The sequence below is a fragment of the Trichosurus vulpecula genome, chromosome 9 (genome assembly GCF_011100635.1).
Source record: "Trichosurus vulpecula isolate mTriVul1 chromosome 9, mTriVul1.pri, whole genome shotgun sequence".
Taxonomy (NCBI): domain Eukaryota; kingdom Metazoa; phylum Chordata; class Mammalia; order Diprotodontia; family Phalangeridae; genus Trichosurus; species Trichosurus vulpecula.
The window spans coordinates 36,143,948-36,165,574 of NC_050581.1; the positions used below are offsets into that span (position 1 = coordinate 36,143,948).

The window sequence follows — 21,627 nt, forward strand, 5'->3', positions numbered from 1 at the left end:
CGCAGCTTTTCCCACTAACCTTCTCCGCTGTCTTTGGCGTTTGTGGGTTGAGAAGTCTGGTAACTGTCGCAGCTCACTGATTCAGGGTGGTAGGGCACATTCCGCCTGGCTCCTGGTCTGGTTGGTCTGTGCTGCTCACACTGGGCTGTGCTCCGCTCCGCTCCCAGCTCCCAGCTCCCAGCTCCATGTGGGATAGACCTCACCCAGAGACCATCCAGGCTGTCCTGGGCTGGAGCCCTGCTTCCCTCTGCTGTTTTGTGGGTTCTGCAGTTCTAGAACTGGTTCAGAGACATTTTTTATAGGTTTTTGGAGAGACTCAGCAGGGAGCTCACGCTGTTTCCTGCTTTCCAGCTGCCATCTTGGCTCCGTCCCCCAAAAAAAAAACACTTTCTAAAGAAACTTCTTGAAATGACTTCTAAACTTGAAACTGAGATTTACCAAGTTTACACAAGGTGGACAATCTGGGTAAGCCATAGAATTGCCTGTTTAGATGCAGTTACCTAGTTAGATGCAATACCAATTACCTAGTTAGATTCAATACCAATCACCAATAGGACCAATTTTAGAGGTCATCTCTCAAGATTATGGTCTAAGCCATAACAAATATGATAAATGACAAACCCAGGTAACTAGCAAGACATTCCTCATCAAATTTATGCAAGACAGTCTGGCTTCAAAACCATCCACTTATTTTCTGTCTAAAGCTATTTCTTCAATGGCTATTTCTCATGGCTTTTACCATAATGCTATATGTAGGAAACCTACTTCTTTTAATCTTTTTAGTTAACTGGAAATTTGTCTTCTCACAAGTTGTACTTTTAAAAAACATTTATAAAATGCTTATGAGTTAAGGAAACAAACTGTCCAAATAGAGGAAAGAATGAGTCAGAAGTTATAGGTTTTAAAAGCTCTGGTGTTTAAAGGACAGACATGAGTGGCATAATGGCCTAGTTAATCAAGAACTTTCGAATTTGGGAAGACTTGGGTTCAAATCCTACCAGTGATATAATCTGGCTGTGTGTGTCTGCACAATTCACTCAACCTCTCAATGACCCAAGCGACTGCCTCAGTAAAAACTGCAGAGCAGGTGCTGATCTGCATCAGCAGAGGAAGTTTCCTCATCAGGAGTCTAGTCCAAAATAAATAAATACATAAAATCCAGCCAAACACTGAATAGGTACATTGAGCAAACCTGGTCCCAGCTAATGCAATGATAAAATACAAGTCCCTCCTTAGTGTAGAGGTGGGAGATATGGGAACAGAATGTGGCCTATGCTATCATACACGAATACTTGGTAAAGGAGGCAAGGAGGGGAGGGAGGAAACAAGGGAGAGAGGGAAAGAAGATAGGAGGGAGGAAGCAAGAAAGGAAGCAAGCATTTACAGATTGTCTACTATGAGCTAGACACTGTGCTGATCCCTACTTGTTGATTGACTGGCTAAGTTGTTTACTTCAGTTAGTGACTAAGTTTTCCCCATGAATGAAATTGGGTATCAGCATATAGCCCACACTCCTTTGAATGATGTCATGAGATATTTGGATATCTTGAGTATCTTGAGAAATCTAGAAAAGGATACTACACAAATAGTTTTTTCTTTGGCTTGTGTTTTAAATAAAGGTGGGCTCTCAGTTTACATGATAGATAGGTACTTGGAAAATTATGTTAATCTGACTTTTGTAAATTAATAGATTATTTAAATAATAATCTATTAAAATAAATAAATAAATGATTTTAATAATAATAGATAAATTAAATAGAATAAAAAGTAGGGGCATCGTCTATTTTTAAAAATCATATTTTTATTAGGTCTATTTCCAAAGATGATCAGGGAAAAAGGAAAATAACCTATATGTTCTAAAAACGTTTATAGCAGCTCTCTTTATGGTGGCAAAGAACTAGAAATTGCAGGAATGCCCATCAATTGGGGAATGGCTGAACAAGTTGTGGCATATGATTGTGATGGAATACTACTGTGTTTTAAGAAATGATGGGTTCAATGATTTTAGAAGAACATGGAAAGACTTGCACAAAATAATAAAGAGTGAAATGAATAGAACCAAGAGAACATATACAGTAACAACAATATTGTTTTAAGAATGATTGAGTGAATAAGTCATTTTGTCTATGATAAATACCCAAATTGCTATAAAAGGCATATGAAGAAAAATGCTATATGCATCCAAAGAAAGAACTGATAAACAGAGTATGTATAGAATAATTTTACTTATATATACCTATATATGTTTTGTAGCCATCTCTAGGTTGGGGTATGGGGAGAGAAAAAAAGAAATTTACATAATAACTTTATTATATATTTGAAACCAATAGCAAGTTGTACATAATAGATTTGCAGTTTCATGTGCAAAAAATAAAGTTCTACTTTTTGCCGTTAAAAAAGTAAAAAATCATATTGTGAATTTTTTTGTATTTAATTGCATTATAGTGTATCAAAGCATACAAACACAATGACTCCTTTTATAAAATGAAGAATCAGGTCCTAATGAATCTTTGGTATAAATACAGATTTTTCATAAACCACATTGGTTTAGAAATGAAGTAAATTTATGCAGTGAATCTCTAATTTTTAATTTGTGACCATTTGGAGAAAAGGTGGGAAGGAATTTACCTTTGTCTAGCCACTTCTTTCTTCAAATATAATAAGTGCAAATTGAATTTACAAACAAGATCCCAAGTGAATAATGAAAAGCACTTTCTTTTAAAGAGTTTTAGAAATGCCTATTTAAATGCAATTTACAAACCAATTGCAAGTCATTCTTATCTGTTCATTAAAGCAAGTTGCCTAAATGACCTCTTAACAGCAATACTTTGTTATCCTTGCTTTAGTTCTTAAAACTGCATTACTTTTTATTCAAACTGCATTTTTATTAGCTTTAAATGGAAAAGTAAATATGTACATGGGCATCGATGGCAAATTATCAATAACACTAGCATTTATTCTAATTCTAATGATTTTAAATTCAGATGTATGTATATCTGTATATATGTCCTGCAACATACATGTATGTATGCATGTGTGTATGTGAATAGAAGAGCCACTTGAGACCAAGAAGACCTGTCTTCAAGTCCTACCGCTGATACATACTACATTGACTATGTGGCCCCAGGCACAACTTCTCAGAGCTTTAAAAACTCCCTCAAACTATCAGTTGCAGAAAAGGTACTGACCTTCCTTGGTGGAGGGAGTTTTCTCACCTGAAGTTCCCCATACCAATGAAATCACAAATGAAGTCTCTATCCTTACGCCATAGTTGTATATGTAACAAACATTGATTTGAAATCAAGAAAACCTGGGTTCAAATTCCACCTCTAATGGTGGCCACTAGCTTTGTGACCATAGTTAATTCCTTGACCACTAATGTCGGTAGAAATCATCCAAGAATGTAAGTTACAGATGTGTTCAGATCTACCTTGAGGGGAGAGTTGCCAAATAAATGCAAACACACAGGTTTTTGATTTACTAGTGTCATAAGTGTATGTGTACTTTTTTAAAAACATAGTCATCATCAGTGGCTAGTGGTACTAGATCCATTGTATTTAACAAAGCGTATTACTACTAGGATATTCTTTCATTTCAAGCCATCCGGTAAACTAGAGATACCAAACACCTGGGCCTCATCTGTAACTGAATGCTGCCTAACCAGAATAAAATACAATTGGTAAATATTTAACAAAATAAATAGAAATAGGACATAGATAATATTAATATGTGGTTTTCTAAGTCAACATGCAGCCTGCAGGGATCCTTATGTACAACCTATTGTACACACCCCCACTCTGAGTTTGATACCTGTGTCAAAATAATAAAAATTAATAATACAGGGCATTTTAAATTTTTATTGTTGATGGTTTTTCATCTACTACATGGGTGATGTAGAAAATGCCCATAACACAAGGATGCTACCTTTTTTTGTATCATAGATCCCTTCGGTAAGTTAGGGAAACCTATGGGCGCCTTGTTATAATGATAATTTTAAATACATAAGTTAAAATACATAGAATCAGAAAGGGAACCTATTATATTGAAATAGAGATATCAAAAGTGTTTTAAAAATAAGTTTATGGTCTTCAAATTAAGAACAACAGCATTTGATAGAAAGGTGTGTCTTTTGACCTCTTTGGGGGATCTAAACTACCTCAATGTAACAAAACTAGTTGTGAATATGAGAGTTTCCTCATCAACACAAGTTACTTAATGAATACTTCCAATACTTAATGAACACTCCTGATATGTGTGGTACTTTGATGGATGTTGTCTGTCTGGGCAACCCCTAAGGGGTACCCCTAAGATGGGTTCCTTAACACTTTCTCCATTCCCCTCCCCATCCCTCCACAAGGAACAAAGCCCTTGGCAGTAGATGACCAGTGACTGAAACTGAAGAGCACTTGAAGTATAGTTAAATAGCTGAACTACCAGAAAGATGATACCGTGAATCCTATAAAGTGAAAAATCCTGTCCTTACTTATCTTGTATTTTTAAAAAATGAGAGACAACAGGGTATAATGAATAGAGAGCCAGCCACAGAGGCAGGAAGAGAATTCCTGGATTCAAATCCCACTTCTGATAACCACATGTGTGACTCTGGGCAAATTACTTAACCTCTCAAAGCCCCAAGATAATTCTCTTGGATATACTCTTTTTTCTGGGTTTTCATGACACTAATCTCTCAGTTGTCTTTGTATGACCACTCCCTGTCAGGATCCTTTGGTGCCTGATCATCCATATCATGACCCCTGATTGTGAGTCTTCCCCAAGGTTCCGTCCAAGGTCCTCTCATCTTCTTCCTTTAGATTGTCTCTCTCAGTAACTTCATGGGCTCCCTTGGGTTTAACTATCATCTCATGGGATGACTCCTAGAGCTCTATACTCATCCCTTAGTCTCTCCCCTGAGATCTTTCAGTCTTGCATCATTGATCACCTATAGGACACTACAAATAGGATGTCTTAGAGATATCTTAAGCTCAACACCTCTAAAACTGAACTTAACTTTTCTCCTAATACCACCCCACCCCTTCCAAACTTTCCTATTTTTGACAAAGGCACCACTGTCCTTCCAATGTCTCAGATCCATAACCTCAGCATTCTCCTGGACTCTTCATCCTTCCTGTTCCCAGCATATCCAGTCTGCTTCCAATTCTACTTTAACAACATCTCTAGCACCTGGGCCCCTTCTCCCTACTCACATAGCTGCCATCTTAATTCAGGCCCTCACAGTTCTTCACTTGGATCATTTTAACAGCCTTCTAATTTGTCTCCATGCCTCAGGAGTCTCTTCATTTCAGTCCACCCTACACAGTGCTACCACACTCCTTTTTCTCAAGTGCAGATTTCATCCTATTCTACCAACTCCAATGGCTTCCTACTGTCTTTAGGATAAAATATAAACTCCTCTGTGGAGTTTTTAAAGCCCTATACTATCTTACCCCAACCTACCTTTCTAGCCCCATTGGACATTACCCCCCTTCCTGTACTTTGTAATCCCTCCATATTGGCTTTCTCTCTGATACCCTATCTCCCATTCTGTCACTTTGTACAGGCTGTCCCCCAAGTCTGGAATGTAGTGCCTCCTTACTTCTGCCTCATAGTACCCCCTTCTTTCTGCAAGATACAATAACTCAATGTATCTTCTGTATGAAGCCTTTCCCAATCCCCCCAATTGCTAGTGCCCTCTCTCCTAAATTAACTTGAATGTAATGACCTTATATATCTGTATTTGATAATTTTATATTTATGTTGCACATATCATATATACGTATATCTGCCCCTTTAGAACAGAAGCTTATTGAGAATAGGGATTTTCATTTTTTGTACTTGTATCCCCAGTGCCTAGTATAGTGCCAGGCACATACTAGCCATTTAATACTTGTTGGTTGACTAACAGACTGTAAATTGCATTACAATCATCAATCTGAATTGATAGAGTGAGTCTCCTCACCCCAGAGTTCCCTCCACCAATAAAATCACAGGCCTGGACCCAAAACAAAACAAATTTGGATAAGTACATTAAAATAACAATAACTGCCATTCATATGATGATTAGCAACCAGTATTTACATAGAGTTTAAAGTTTTCAAAGTGCTATCTTCCCAGCAGCCCTGAGAGGTCAGTAGTGCAAAGATCATAATGTCCATATTGCAGATGAAGAAACCAAAGCTCAGATAGGTTACAAGAAACAGCATCAAATTATAGATAGCCTAGGATCTAAATCAAGGCATGCATATATGACTTCTTAAAGATGTATTCTGCTATTGACTGGCACATCAAGGGAGGAGATAATTCTTAACAGTAACAGTTTGATGAATGTTGCATTATTAATACTACCCATAAGCTATTTACATTAGTCAAGGTGTTTTTACAACAACTGTGTGAGAATCATTCATTTCCACTTTACAAGCGAGAAAACTCAGACTCAGGGAACTTTAGTGTTCTCCCTCCTCCTAGGATCTCACAGCCCTTTCTTTTAAACTTATTTCTGCACTCATTCTCATTTGTTTTATGATTAATTTCTGCTCTTTGAGGGGTGTTACCATGTCATCTTTAAATCCCCAGTGCCTATCATAGTACCTTGCACTTAGGATAGGGGCTAGACCTGTTACTTTATTGGAATGGGGAACTCCCAAATGAGAAAAAAAAAATCTATTTATCAATGCATGTCATTACCTTTCCTTCAAGTGACAGTCTCAGGTTGTTGCTTAGAGCACTGAGAGGTTAAGTGAGTCCAGCATCAGGACTGGAATTCAGGTATTTCTGGCTTCAAGGCCAGTTCCTTAACTAAGTGTAAGGCACTCTACCTTACACAAAATGGTCATTTAATAAAAGTTTGTTGAAATTAAGTGAGCATTAATGTAAATTCCTTGAGGACAGGGGCAATTTCAGTTCATTCATTCACTAAACATTTATTAAGTGCATACTATATGCTGTGTACTATGCTAAGCACTGGGGATACAAAGAGAGGCAAAAGACAAACCCTGTTCTCAAGGAGCTTAAAGTTCTAGCTTCATATCACCAGTACCTAACACAGTGCCATGTATGTGGCAGGAACTTAAATAAATATCTGTTGTATTGTTGAAATGACTTTCTCAAGGTCAACCAGCTAGGGAACCAGGAAAGCCAGGATAAGAAGCCAGGTCTCTGGTGCTCCTTGCATTACACCACATCATTTGAGAATGAAAAATTCAATATAAACATATGCAGCCCCAAATTTTACAAAGATATCTGGGTTGGTTACCCCAATCACAAGTTTGGAATTTCAAACTGCAAACTGACCTGAGTCTTTGCTTTATTTTTAACTCATCACATCACCAGGCTAAAAGGGATTCCCCCAGACCGTCCGTCCCTTTTATTGCTCTTCGTTAGGACGGCAGCTAAATCAGTCCAGATAAAGGTCTATCTTATTCACAAAACCCAGACAAGATAATCCTCCATCTTCAGCTGAAAATAATAAAAATTTCTCCTTCACATTTGAAAATGAGGTCACCAATAGGTCAGTACAATCCCTCACTAGAGCTGGGAAAACAACTCCAAGTATGTACAGTTCTGGTGTACCAGGAGTGTCATTTGTATGAAAAACAACCCACAATTACGTCTCACCTAAATCCCTTAAACTAATATTAAGCACCTTACAGAGAGTAGCTACTTAAAATTGCAAACATACCAGCTCTAGACACATTTAACAACTACAATTAGATGTCCCTTTAGCATTTCTTCCCAAAGATAAATAATCCCAATTCTTTTCATGTCTTTGCTAAAATGAAGAGGTCACTCAATCAAAATGGCTCTTCACTAGATAATCTCACAGTTCTGCATTTCTCATTTGACTTGCAGAACTTGAAACCAGACATTGTACTCTAGTAATGGTGCCCCTACTTCTAATCGCTCCCCTCTCCAATACACACAACTGCCAAATAGGTCTTCTTGAAGCCCAGATCAGACCGTGCCAGTGCTATTCAAAAATTTTCAATGTCTCTTTATTGCTTCTTGGATAAGATACGAACTCTTCAGTGTAGCATTTAAGGTCCTCAATGATCTGCCTCCCATCAAATTTCCAATCTTATTTCCTATTACTCTTTGGTTCATAAAGCCTGATTGCACACATTGAGAAAGGTAAGTCTGATCAAGTGTTCCTGTCACACTAATTACCATATGTAAAAGTAACCTGGCAATACGCCTACACCTTGTGTTACATACTTTTCCATAAATACTGCCCATTGCAATCAAATTGACCTGTCACCTGTCCCCCTGTATAGGATATTCCATTTTCTCCCTCCATGCCTTTATAGGTCCCCCTGTAGGAGATCCTTGAAATCTGTAATGTACTCCCTCCTTAAAAGTTAAAAAAACATGTAGGCATACATTCAACACATCCAAATCATTATGAACCAGCTATACACAAGGCACTCGGTCATGCTCTAAGAAATTGGAAAATGAGAATAGGGCATTATGTGTATAGCCCAGTTCGGCTGGAATATGGAGTAAGAGAAGAGGAGTAGTATGAAACACTAGTACAAAGATAAAGTGGAATCATATTGTAGCATGTGTCAAATGTCTGAATCAGTGGGAGGCAAGGAAGTGAGCAGAGTAACACCATCACGGCAGACCATGATTTGGGCCACAATTTAAAGGCTAGATTGGAAAGGAGATGGACTAGAGACAGGAAGACCAGTTATGAGGTTATTGTTGTTCAGTCACTTCAGTCACGTCTGGCCCATTTAGGGTTTCCTTGGCAAAGATATCAGAGTGGTTTACCATTTCCTTCCGCAGTTTTTTATAGATGAGGAAACTGAGGCAGATAGGGTGAAGTGACTTGCCCAGGGTCACACAGCTAGTAAGTGTCTCAGGCCATATTTGAACTCAGGTCTTCCTGACTCTAGGCCCAGCACTCTATCTGCCAAGAGATCTAGCTGCTCTAGAAAAGCAGTCTAGATGAGAAGAAGGCAGCTAAGTTTTGCAGCTGACAGAGTACTCCTTTGATATACTTAGATTCTATTTAGATCCTTGATCCCATCAATCTGATTGCCTCCTCCAGTGGCACAGGTTGTAACCCCTTCATAACTTCTTATCTTGTGTAATTTTTATCTATGTCTTTCTATAAATCAGGGGCAGCTAGGTGGTGCAGTGGATAGAGCCCAGGTTCTAGAATCAGGAAGACTCATCTTCCTGAGTTCCAATCTGGCCTCAGACACTTACTAGCTGTGTGACCTTGGGCAAGTCACTTAACCCTGTTTGCCTCAGTTTCCTCATTAGTAAAATGAGCTGGAGAAGGAAATGGCAAACCACTACAGTATCTTTACCAAGAAAACCCCAAATAGGATTGGTCGTGAAGAGCCAAACACAACTAAAATGACTGAATAACAACAGCAAGATGAGAAGAGCTAAGGCCTGGAAGAGTGGTCCTTGTGGGAGGGATGAGGGGAAGACAGACAAGTTAGATAGGAAGACAGATAACGATTATGAAGGTAGAATAGACACAACTTGGCAACTGAATGGATGTACGGGATGAAGAAGAGAGCTATGAAACTTCTGTTCTGCAAGAAGAAATCCCAGTAAAGGAAGATTTAGGGAGCCTCTGGCCCAGATTTCAGACACTGATAGTGAGAACAAAAGTGTTGCTTAAAACCCCATGTTTTCTACTAATATGCCAAGCATATAACATAGAGGATAAAGAATAATGACAGAGGATAGAGTAAATGAGATTTCCTTGGACAGGATTTGTGATGTATAGTCATCTGCATCTTGATTTCAATATGCTATGATCTTTTCTAAATCTTCTAATGGCAGCTCGTTGGTACAGGAGGTAGAAATGCTGCTCATGGAGTCAGGAAGACCTAAGTTCAAATGTTCCTCAGTCACTAACTAGCTGGTGACCTCAGGCAAGTCACTTAGACTTTCTGTTTCATTGTTGTTGAGTTGTTTTAGTTGTATCTGACTCTTTGTGGTCCCTTTTGGGGCTTTCTTGGCAAAGATAAAGGAGTGGTTTGCCATTTCCTTCTCCAGCTCATTTCATAGATGAGGACCTGAGGCACACAAGGTTAAGTAACTTGCCCAGGGTCACAAAGAAAATAAGTGTCTGAGGTCAAATTCGAACTCAGGGCTCCAGGGCTAAACTTCTATCAACTTCACCATCTATTTACCTCATCTTTAAAATGAAGAAGTTGGACTCAGTGGCCATTCTAGCTCTAAGGTGCTCATTCTGTGATGTTCAGGCATATTTCTGGGACTAGATGTAAATGAACTCGTTCATTTCTGAGATTTTTCTTCCACCACCAAAAGGATGTTTTTCATTCATTGCCCCTTCTGGATTATAATAGCTCTAGGGGTGGGGAACCTGTGGCCTGGAGGCTACATGTGGCCTTCTAGGTCCGTGGGTATAGCCTTTTGACTGAGTCCAAGTTTTACAGAACTAATCCTTTTATTAAGGGGATTTGTTCTGTGAAGTTTGGATTCAGTCAAAGGGCCGCACTTGAGGACCTAAGGGCCATATGTGGCCTTGAGGCTGCAGGTTCCCCACCCCTGAACTAGACCATCACCAGTGCCTTACTTGTAGCAGGTGCTTGATAAAATGTTGGCTGACTCATTTCTAAAATATACAGGGAACTGAGCCAAATATATAGGAATACAAGCCATTCCCCAACTGAGAATTGGTCAAAGGATATGAACAGGCAGTTTTCAGAGGAAGAAATTACAGCTATCTATAGGCATATGAAAAAATGCTCTAAATCACTACTGATTAGAGAAATGCAAATCAAAACAACTCTTAGATACCACATCTCTCCTGTCAGATTGGCTAAAATAACAAAACAGGAAAATGGTAAATGCTGGAGAGGATGTGGGAAAATTGGAACATTGTTGCATTGCTAGTGGAGTTGTGAGATGATCCAGCCATTTTGGAGAGTAATTTGGAACTATGCCCAAAGGGCCACAGGAAAGTTCATACCCTTTGACCCAGCAATACCACTTCTAGGGTTGTATCCCAAAGAAATCACACAAGCGGGAAAAGGACCCATATGTACAAGGATATTTATAGCGGCTCTTTTTGTGGTAGCCAAGAATTGGAAATCAAAGGGATGCCCATCAATTGGGGAATGGCTGAACAAGCTGTGGTATATGAAGGTAATGGAATACTATTGTGCCATAAGAAATGGGGATGATACGAACTTCATAACAACCTGGAAAAACCTATACAACATAATGCTGAGTGAGCGGAGCAGAGCCAGGAGAACATTGTACACAACCATGGATGTATGGATTCCGTGAGGACCAACCCTGACAGACTTCGCTCCTTTCAGTAACACAAGGTGCAAGGACAACTCCAAGGGACTCACGATGGAGAATGCTATCTACATCCAGAGAAAGAACTATGAAGTTTGAATGCAGATTGAGGCACACTTCATGCTCACCTTTTTCTCTTCTCTTTTGTTTTTGTTTTTGGGTTGTTTTTTTTTTTTGTTTTGTTTTGGTTCTGTTTCTTCTTTCTCATGACTCATTCCATTGGTCATAATTCTTCTCTGCAACTTGACTAGTGTATAAATTAATTCAATGCGAAGTTATTCGTGGTAGTTATATAAGACTCCATGCCGTCTTGGGGAGGGAGGGGGGAGGGAGGGGAGAAAATCTGGAACTCAAAATTATGTAGAACCGTCTGTTGTAAACTAAAAATAAAAATAAATATTAAAAAAATTTTAAAAAAAGAAAAGAAAAAAAATGTTGGCTGAACTGAACTGGTGCTTCAATTACTTTAGCCGATCCCTTCAGTGGCACGAGATGTTAAGTATTTCAATAGGGCCGGTAAACTAGAACAAATAACATTCCTGAACTATGACCCAGAAGAGCTATTGAACAGAATTTCTGAGAGTAAAAGGAATGATTGTGGTTTTTCCACTCATTTTGAGATTAACCCTACCCCCAACTCAGTTGCTCCAAAGTGAGACAGAAAAAAAAAAGTTACAGCAATAGTTTATTTTAAAAGTGCCTACTAAGTGCTATATAACTTCAAAGAGGCAGCATGAAAGTGCACTTTCAGAGTGAATATCCCTACCAAATCCTAGCCCCTCAAAACCAACCAAGAAGCAATAGGATTGTGTATCTCAAGGTGACATAATTCCCTCATTTGTAAAATGAAGGGGTTAAAGTCAAGAATTACTAAATGACCTTCCAGCTAGGTGCGAGTAGACAGAGCATTAAAGGTGGTATCAGGAAGACCTAAGTTCAAATTCTACCTTAGATATTTACTTGGTTGCATCACCCTGGGCAAGTCACTTAACCACTCTCAGCCTCAGTTTTCCAAAGGCTAAAGATGATGATGATGATGATGATGATGATGATGATGATGATGATGATGATAGCCCTAAAGTTCTAATTTCTAAGAGCCCTTACTTTGTTAGATATTTTAGTCGAGTAAAACAAGAATAGCCTCTAGAAATAATACATAAAGCTTTTGAAGAAAAAAATGCAGATATTTGATCTCAACAAAAAAAAATACCCTAGAATGTTCCCCCTAAAAACACATACACACTTATATCAAATACCTTTCTCTAAAACCTAGCTCAAATCCAAATGGAATGAAATATATTCTTGTAAACATATTAATGTTACTGTTTTATATATAAGAACATGAAAGGTTTAATCTGTATGAGGAATGGATAGCTTACTGTGAATTTCCAGTTCTTGAAGTTTTCAAATAAACTTGAGTTTAAAGAAACTAGGTCAAACTGACCCTCCTTTGTTCACACACAGTAAGAAGCCTGATGTAATCACCGAAACACTGATCAAAGAGGGAACAGGAATATGTGTTCTTCAGTGAAGGGTGATCAAGTGCTTAGAATGGTGTGCTACCAAGAACTGCCCCCAAAAAGAGCCTTTAGAAGGGGGATGGGTGTGTGTGTGAGGAGAGCAACCTGACAACGGTGAATTAACTGGGGGATGAATACAAAGTTCTGGAAAACAGAAGCAAGTGTTGGAAGAGAAACCTAAAACGACAAACTCACATATAAAGTCTATTACTAGCTGCCAAATGACCCAAATAAAAATAAGATAAAATAAGCAATGTATTTTCTCCTCCGAATGATCAGAGAATCTTTTACTTAAAATACTATATGTAGCAAATTTTTGCTAAATTTCTTTGGAGTACATGGCCAAAATTACTTACCATGTTTTATAAAGATAATGATAATGATAGATACCATTGACAGAGTGCTTCCAGGTTTGCAAAATGTTTTACAAATGTCATCTCATTTTATTTTCTTAACAACCCTAAGAGGAAGGTACTTTTATTATCCACTTTTACATATTAGGAAACTGAGACGGACAGAGGTTAAATGACTTGCCCAGGATTATACAGCTCTAAGTGTCTTTGGCTAGATTTGAACTCAAGGTCTTCTTGACTCCAGGTCCAGTGCTCCACGCACTTCACCACCTAGCTGTCTTCTAACACCAGAAAGAACATTTCTAATGTATTACACATGCATTATAGTGACCTGTGGACCTAACTTGTTTTACCTACTAAATTATAAGGATTTGAGATCAGGCACCACATTTTATTTACCTCTGCATTGACACAGCACCTGGCCCAGTGCCTTTTGTGCTGAATGCAATGGATCAAATGTTTACTACATGAATCAATATTGTACAACATGCTTCTGCCCTTTAAAATGGTGTACTACCTGTCTTTGGTATACTTAGATTCTATTTAGATCCATGATCCCATCAATCTGATTGCCTCCTCCAGTGGCACAGATTATAACCCCTTAACAACTTCTTATCTTGTGGGCTTTTTGTCTATGTCTTTCTGTAAATCAGGGGGCAACTAGGTGGTACAGTAGATAGAGCCCAGGTTCTGGAATCAGGAAGACTCATCTTCCTGAGTTCCAATCTGGCCTTAGACACTTGCTAGGTGTGTGGTCCTGGGCAAGTCACTTAAATTCTGTTTGCCTTAGTCCTCATAAAATGAGCTGGAGAAGGAAATGGTAAACCCCTCCAGTATCTTTGCCAAGAAAACTCCAAATGGGGTCATGAAGAGTCAGACATGACTGAAACAATTGAACATTATCTATAAATCATCCCTCCCATTGGGAAAGCCATCCATGGGTGCTTTAAACATTTCCAAACATTTAACAGTATCAGTAGCAGGAACATGAAGCTTACTTGAAGACACTAATATTCAGAGACACACTTTCTCCCCAGGATGGGTATCTGGTCTAACACCTGGCACCAGTGCCAACTCGGTGGTTCCCTGAGATCCAGAAAAATTGAATTTGACTCAGGCATTAGAATTCCAAGTTACAGTTCTTCCAGTAGCTATCCATATGACTAGCCTCAGATATATCTTCTATGATACTTTTTTCTGTGTAAATTATATCTGCCACATAATTTTTCCCCATTACCTTTGGGGCAATCTACAACTGTGGCTCTTCTGAAATCATGGCATTCCAAAATTTGCAGCCACATTCTGTCACCCAAAGAATATTATTGTTCAAAGGATGACTTTTGCATCAGTGAACAGTTTAGGATTACTGAAGGACATGTTATTAGTTCCCACATATGATTCATTTTCATCTCCTCCTCCTATTTGATTCTGGGTCCAGATCACTGAACAGCAACAACACCTGGTCAAGTTGTACACACTGATGGACTAACTCCAATTGCATGTTATCATCTGAGCAATATGCAGTTTTCATCCATTTTGTTTTTCCACGATGAGTAGCTAAACAAAACTCCTTCAAAGGACAATGGATTTCATGGGGAAAGGGGAGATTTGTAGCATTATTGGGCTTGAGGTAGTTAATGAGTATTACCTTCAACATATGTTAGTTAAAAGAATAAGAGGAAGGCCTCTAATGTACTAAGCAGAATCTCTAAAGAGGATTTACAGAAGAGCATAGACAAGAACTACATGGAATGAAGAAGTGAAGAGAAAGTACTCACACCAATGAGAATACAGACCCATCCACTATCAAAGTACCTATAAATTATGTATGACATACAACTGGGAGGAAGAATACCTAAAAAGCAGAATGGATTCACTGGCAGAATTAAGACTAAAAATATATGGCACCAGCTATGCAAGAAGACCTAAGTAAATCCTCAGTGCTAGAAAGTGTTGTAGTCTGTTTCACTGTTTAAACAAAACAAAACAAAAAGCAAAAAAATGAAACGTTTGACATAACTCATCATATTTCTACGAAGAAGGAAGACTACAATATTTTAGCAATATTTTATTTATACAATCACACCACTCATTTTTGAGAGGGAGAGGAAATTTAGCTTCTTTTTAATCTTCATTTTATATCAGAACTGACTTCTTTTTAACAGTACATTTTAATCCCATTAACGATTTGTAAAATTAGTACATACCAAAAGTATCATTGGTCTTTTCCACGTTGTTAGTCCTATGATTCCAGAGAGGATCACCTGCAAAGGTAAACATAGGTATGAGTCTCCCTTTTAACAAAACCTGTATTAAGAGAGACTGGAAAACTGTGAAAAATTCTCTAATAAAAAAGTGTTACCACTGTGGCTTGTCACAAACAATACTCTGAGCCCTGGAAGACACCACCTTGGCCCTGTAATGTATGCTATTTCACAAAATACTACCCCCAGTACCCCCACTCGTGATGGCCTCATCTACTGAGTGTCTTTCCTTCTCAGCCAAGCAGGACTACACAGACAGAAATGATTTCATTCTTCTCAAAAGTCTTTATTATACAGGGTGTCCCTAAAGTCTGAACACATAGGAAAATTGATGGCAATGTGGAGTTATTGCATCGAGTTCACGTGAATCTTGCAAAGCGCATCAACCTTTGCATCACAAATGATGGAAATCACATTGAAGATGTTATTTGTTAACATTCCAATTAAATAAAATGTGGTTGAAAATTTCATTCATTTCATTTTTTGAAAATACGCATTTTTGCCTGGAACACTCTGTAGAGGTCTTCAGCAAACATATTATAGGCTCATAGATTTAGACCCAGATAGGCACTTAGAGGCCTTCTATTCCAATCCTCTCATTTTACAGATAAGGCAACTGAGGAGGTGACTTATACCGAGTTATGCAGGTGACTTTATAATGGAGTTATAAAGGTAGTGTGTGATGGGTTTTGGATCTAAGTGTTTTGACCCCAGATCCATCACTCTTTCCCATTAAATATTCCACACTGCCTCTTGGGGAGGGGCTAAACAGAAATGATTTTATGCTGTACTTTTTGAGGACAAAAGTCAATATTTCAATTAAAAAGAATCTTGTTAGAAAGTCATGGTATCATTTCAATAAAACACAAGCTTGAAACTCAGGAAAAGAAAGCAGAGGGTTTTTTTTTCCTTCCCTAAAACCTCAAACTAGTATCCACCCTGTGGATATTATAATTCTAAGCAGTTGGCCAGTGAATCACAATGGAAGTAGTTATTGCCCTTTGATTATATTCCAGTCACTGTTCAAGTCCATTACCATTGTACAATGAAGTTTGGGCCACGTGTGGTGGGTTTTTTCATTCACATACGCTTTTTACTTGCCAAATCCAACAGGTTCAGCAATTCATAATTACCATTCACTAATAACAAACTGCTTGTGGGGTTTTTTCCCAGAAAAGTTAAATATTCAACACCCAAGAAAGCTTGCAGCCCTTTGGAGCAAATCTTGCCACAGCATTAAATGGGCCTGGAGAGACAAGGAATTCTGGAGAATAAAATGCTGAAGATCCCCAGAAAGAAAGAAAAAGGCGGGGGAGGGGGTCTTTCGAGAGTTTTAAGAGTTTTTATAAGACAAATAAGTTTTAAGAGACTTATATACATACTCTGGGAACTCATTAACTAGCTTAAAATTTTAAACAACATATAGAAACAAGGACAAGGTAATAGAGGATAAAGACAAAAGTTTAATGTGGTCCTGTGAAAAGGGTCAGGATTGCCAAAGTTCAGGATGAACAGAGCTGGTGATGAATGCTAAGGACAACAAAAAAGGATTTCCCCCCAGTCATTTTGGGGGCTAAAGGAGGATTAAAGAAGGAATTGGGCCTTAAATCCAGTTAAATGGGACAGTGCTAATGGATGATGGAGAAAAGGCACAACTGCTCAAGTTTAATTTTGCTTCTGTTTTCCCTACCAGGGAGAATTAGCTTCATACTAGGAAGGACAGAACAAAAAAAGAGACAACAGGGAGCTGGCACCAAAAATAAATGAGAAAATGATAAGATATAAATGATAACTATCTTGTTCACCTCAATGAGTTCAAGTAACCAGGCCTGGATGAACTACAACCTAGGGAAGTAAAAGAGCTCCAGCAGCTTTGTTTGCTGACTCACTGTCTTTGATCTCTGAAAAAAAATGCTGATAATACTTGGTCAGGTACCACAGGACAGGAACAAGCAAATGTCTCGATCTTCCAAAAAGGAAAAAGAGCTGGGGAGCTTAGCTTTGATTCCCATCAAAAATCTGCAACATGTTATTAAAAGAATGGTTTGGGAAAGAAAGTAATGAGGTAAGACCCATCATAGTTTCATCAAGAACAGATCATCGCAGACTAAACTCATTTTCTTTCTTGGAAATTGCTAAACTTGGAGATGAGAAGTATTCCATAGCTACAGTCTCTTTAGATTTCAGCAAAACACTTGACAAAGTCTCTCATCCATCCTTGTGAGCAAGATGGAGGAATGGGAGCTAGGTAGATTAAGGACCAATTGCATGACAAAACCCAAAGAGTACTCACTGATGGATAGGTGTCAACCTAGAAGGAGATCTCTTGCAGAGCATGCTAATATCTGTCCTTGGCTTTCTGCTATTCAATATTTTTATCAATGACTCAGATGAAGGTATGTATTTATCAAATCTGCAGATGAAACAAAGCTGGGAGTTCCAGCTAATTCAGAGTGAGTCTCAAAAGATTGTGACAGACTAGTATGATTGCAAAATCTGATAAGATATAATTTTAAAAGGGTAAATATAAACTTCTATACTAGACCAAAAAATTGCATAAATACTGGATGAAGCAGATATGATCAGATAACAGCTTGTAAAAAAAAACTGAGAGTATTAGAACTCCATGGCAAGTTCAATGGGCCAAGAGTGTGACATGGCAACCAAAAATAACAATAATAATAATAATAATTCAAATTTAAACTATAATAATAGATTAGGGAATGAGGGAGATGATAATCCCACCGAACTCTTCCCCGGTCAGATTGTATTTGTGTATCCTGGACACCACACTTTAGGATACACAGCAGTGCATCCAGAGAAGGGAAACAAGGGTGTTGGGCAGACTCAAGACTGTGCCATGTTTGAATTAGAGAAAGAACACGTAATATCTGGCCTGGAAAAGATAAGACTGAAGGAGAGATAGAATCACAGTCTTCAAGTATTTAAGGGTCTATACCAGGGGTTTTGTTCTGTGAAGTTTGGATTCAGTCAAAGGGCTGCACCTGAGGACCTGCAGGGCCACATGTAGCCTCTAGGCAGAAGGTTCCCCACCCCTGGACTCTATACAGTCATATTTAAGGGTCGTATGGGAACTGTTCCACCTGAAGAGTGAAATAAACAAAATCAAAAGAATAATATACACAATGACTAAAACAACATACATGAACTCACTAAAGAGAAGAACTTTAAGGAACTAAAAAACCAATAGCTTCCACTCCACAGAGAAATGAGGGACTAGTAGGGAATGGCTCTTATTTTTATAAATTGGAAACATTTCTCTATATATTTGAGAAATGAGGACTTTATCAGAGAAACTTGTTTCAAAAATGTTTTCACTGTATTTCCCTCCATCCTGTTTTACCCCTGTTTATTCTATTCTCTCTCCTTTCACCCAGTCCCTCCTTAAAAGTATTTTGCTTCTGACTACCCCCTGCCCCAATCTGCCCCCCCTTCTCTTATTCCCTTCTACTTTCCTACAGAGTAAGAGAGATTTCTATGCCCAATTGTGTATATGCTATTAATGAGGGACAGAATGTCGTATACAATGTCAGAGATGGTCCTTGTGTTGGCTATTTTTGCCTAATTGATTTTAGTTGTAATAAAGTAGGGTTAATTTAGTGAGGGGGGGTGTCAATTTTTTTCCTTTTCCAAAAATGGTAGTGATATAAAGACAAAAGGTATCAATGAAAAGTATTTTAAAATAAACAAATAGCCCTCCCTTAAAATAATAAAATATAACACAATACATACAAGATAAATTTAGACTTGCTATAAAGAAAAATTCCCTAACAATTAGAGCTGCCAAGGTAGTGTGTTCTCTGTCTTTTGGGGGCAAAGGTGAGGTGACAACTTTTGGGGAAATGTTGCAAAGGGGATTCCCTTTTGAGTACAGAGTAAACTACCAGACATTTGTTCTGTGAAAGGAGGAGAGCACAAACCCATCTTAATATCAATGGCCAAAAACAACCTGGGAAGAACACATTTCCCTGCATCATCATCTGTTCAACCAAAAACATACTGCGATTTAAGGATGACATGTTACTAAATAGAAAATTTCTGTAAATGCCTTGGAGTTTTACACATTTCAAAAAGGGGTTTCCCTTTCTCTCCCAAAACATGTATAAAATACATTGTCAGCACTTATTTATTTGGGTATGATTTATCCACTTTGCAGTTTACCCACACTAAATTTTAAATTCAGATTGGCATTATATTCCTATACAAGTCAGTCAGTTAGGTGGGGAGCAGTGGCCAGGGCACTAGGTCTGGAATCAGGAAGACCTGAGTTCAAATCCCACTGCAGATACTAGCAAGCTGTGTGATCCTGGGCAAGTCTCTTAACTTTTGTCTGCCTCAGTTTCTTTATCTGTAAGATAGGGCTAATAATAGGACCTATTTCCCGGGGTTCTTGTGAGAATCAAATGTGATAATAATTATAAAATGTTTTGCAAACCTTAAAGCACTATTTAAATGCTAACTATTAAGTTAGTATGTTTCTGTAAGTCCTGTTTCTGATATGTATGTAATATGTCTCTGATATGTTGCTGATATGTGCTGAGAAAAAAGAAAAATGCTTCTGTGAAGATGAAAATAAATAAAAACAGCCCGTATTTATATCTTAGGTCTACAAAGCATTTTTTGCACAGCAAACCTATGAAAAGGGTCATACAGGTATCAATATTCTTATTTTACAGATAAGAAAACTGAGGCACAAAAAAGGTGAATGACTTATCTAAGGCCCATGCCTGAGCCAAGATCTGAACCAATGCCTTCTTTTAAAAGTCCATTTTATTGCTATTTTTTTATATCTGCATAGCAAAACTAAATTATATGCTTATTTCAAAGTTACAAATTTTTTAAGTCATTCAAAGAATATTCCTCATATCAAGTTACTTTTAAAAAGTAAAAATTCAACATCTAAAAAGCTTAGGAATCAGGACAAGGATTAGGAGATGAATGTGAAACTGGCAACATTAAAAAAGAAACATATGATATTTTCTTTCTCATGGTTCCTCCCATTAGTTCTAATTCTTCTATACAACATGACTAATGTGATAATATGTTTAATAAGAATGTATATGTAGAGCCTATTTTGGATTGCATGCCATCTTGTGGAGGGGGAGGGGAAGGAGGGGGAGAAAATTAAAAACTGATGGAAATGAATGTTGAAAACTAAAAATAAACAACTTAACAAAAAAGAAACATAAAAGTTCCAATCCTAATTTCATTCATTCACATTTCCCAATGAATGCCTCCCCTCCCCGAGGGATATGTTTTAAAATGTGCAAAAACCCAAGGCAGTTAGAAGAGATTTCCCATTTAGTGACATGTAGTGTCTAAATTACATTATATCTTTGTTCTAAAAACGATCCCTTATAACAAAGAATAAAAAAGGGAGGAGGAGAGAGGGAAGCAGTTCGGTAAAACTATTGAAAAAGTATGACATGATATAGTGTTCTCATAGTCCTCCATCTCTGGAAAGATGTGAGGTGGGGGTAGGAGCCTTCTTACTTCTCCCCTTTGGAACCCAGGCCTGTTTGCATTGTACCATGTTGCTTTTCAACAAATGATTTTAAAAAAAGGTAAATATGGAGAACGGCCCCAATATAATGTATTCCAAAAACAATTATAAAGCATTTGGAGACTATCTGTTGGCTTTTTGTCATCTTTGCCACTGAGCTCCATCTTTACTAATTATATAAACTCTAATTTATTAATTGGCTGTCTTAAAACGGGGATTCTTAACCTGAAGTCAGTGAATTGAATAGTTTGACAACTATTAATATAATTGGTTTCCTTTGTAATTCAATGTACTTTATTTTATGCATTTATAAACATTCTGAGAAGGGGTCCATAAGTGTCCCCAGATTGCCAAAGGGGTCCACACCACAAAAAAGGTTAAAAACTCCTGATTTAAAGGATTACATTGCTACAACTACCGGTTTGCCATTTGGAATGAATTTCCCCCCAAAAAATATTCTAAGTTGTGGTTAGGTGTCCAGGTTAGGCCACAATAATCTGCCTAGAATATTATATTGCTGTAACATGTAATACATGGCAACTATATGGTTCCGTGAATGGAACCCTGGGACTAGAGTCAAGAAGACCTGGGTTCAAATCTGACCTCAAACACTTACTAGCTGTGTAACCCTGGGCAAGTCACTTTACCTCTTTTTTTTTACCTTAATCCCCTGGAGT

General features: G+C 38.0%; 1 protein-coding gene across 1 annotated transcript in view; it reads right to left on the reverse strand.

The window, feature by feature from the left end:
- Window positions 1–21,627, reverse strand: part of FAM189A2 (family with sequence similarity 189 member A2) — a 76,642-nt gene that overhangs the window by 47,479 nt on the left and 7,536 nt on the right. The window contains exon 2 of the mRNA XM_036738239.1: window positions 15,370–15,426. Within this exon, the coding sequence (XP_036594134.1) occupies window positions 15,370–15,426 (57 nt within the window). The remainder of the gene's footprint in view (window positions 1–15,369; window positions 15,427–21,627) is intronic.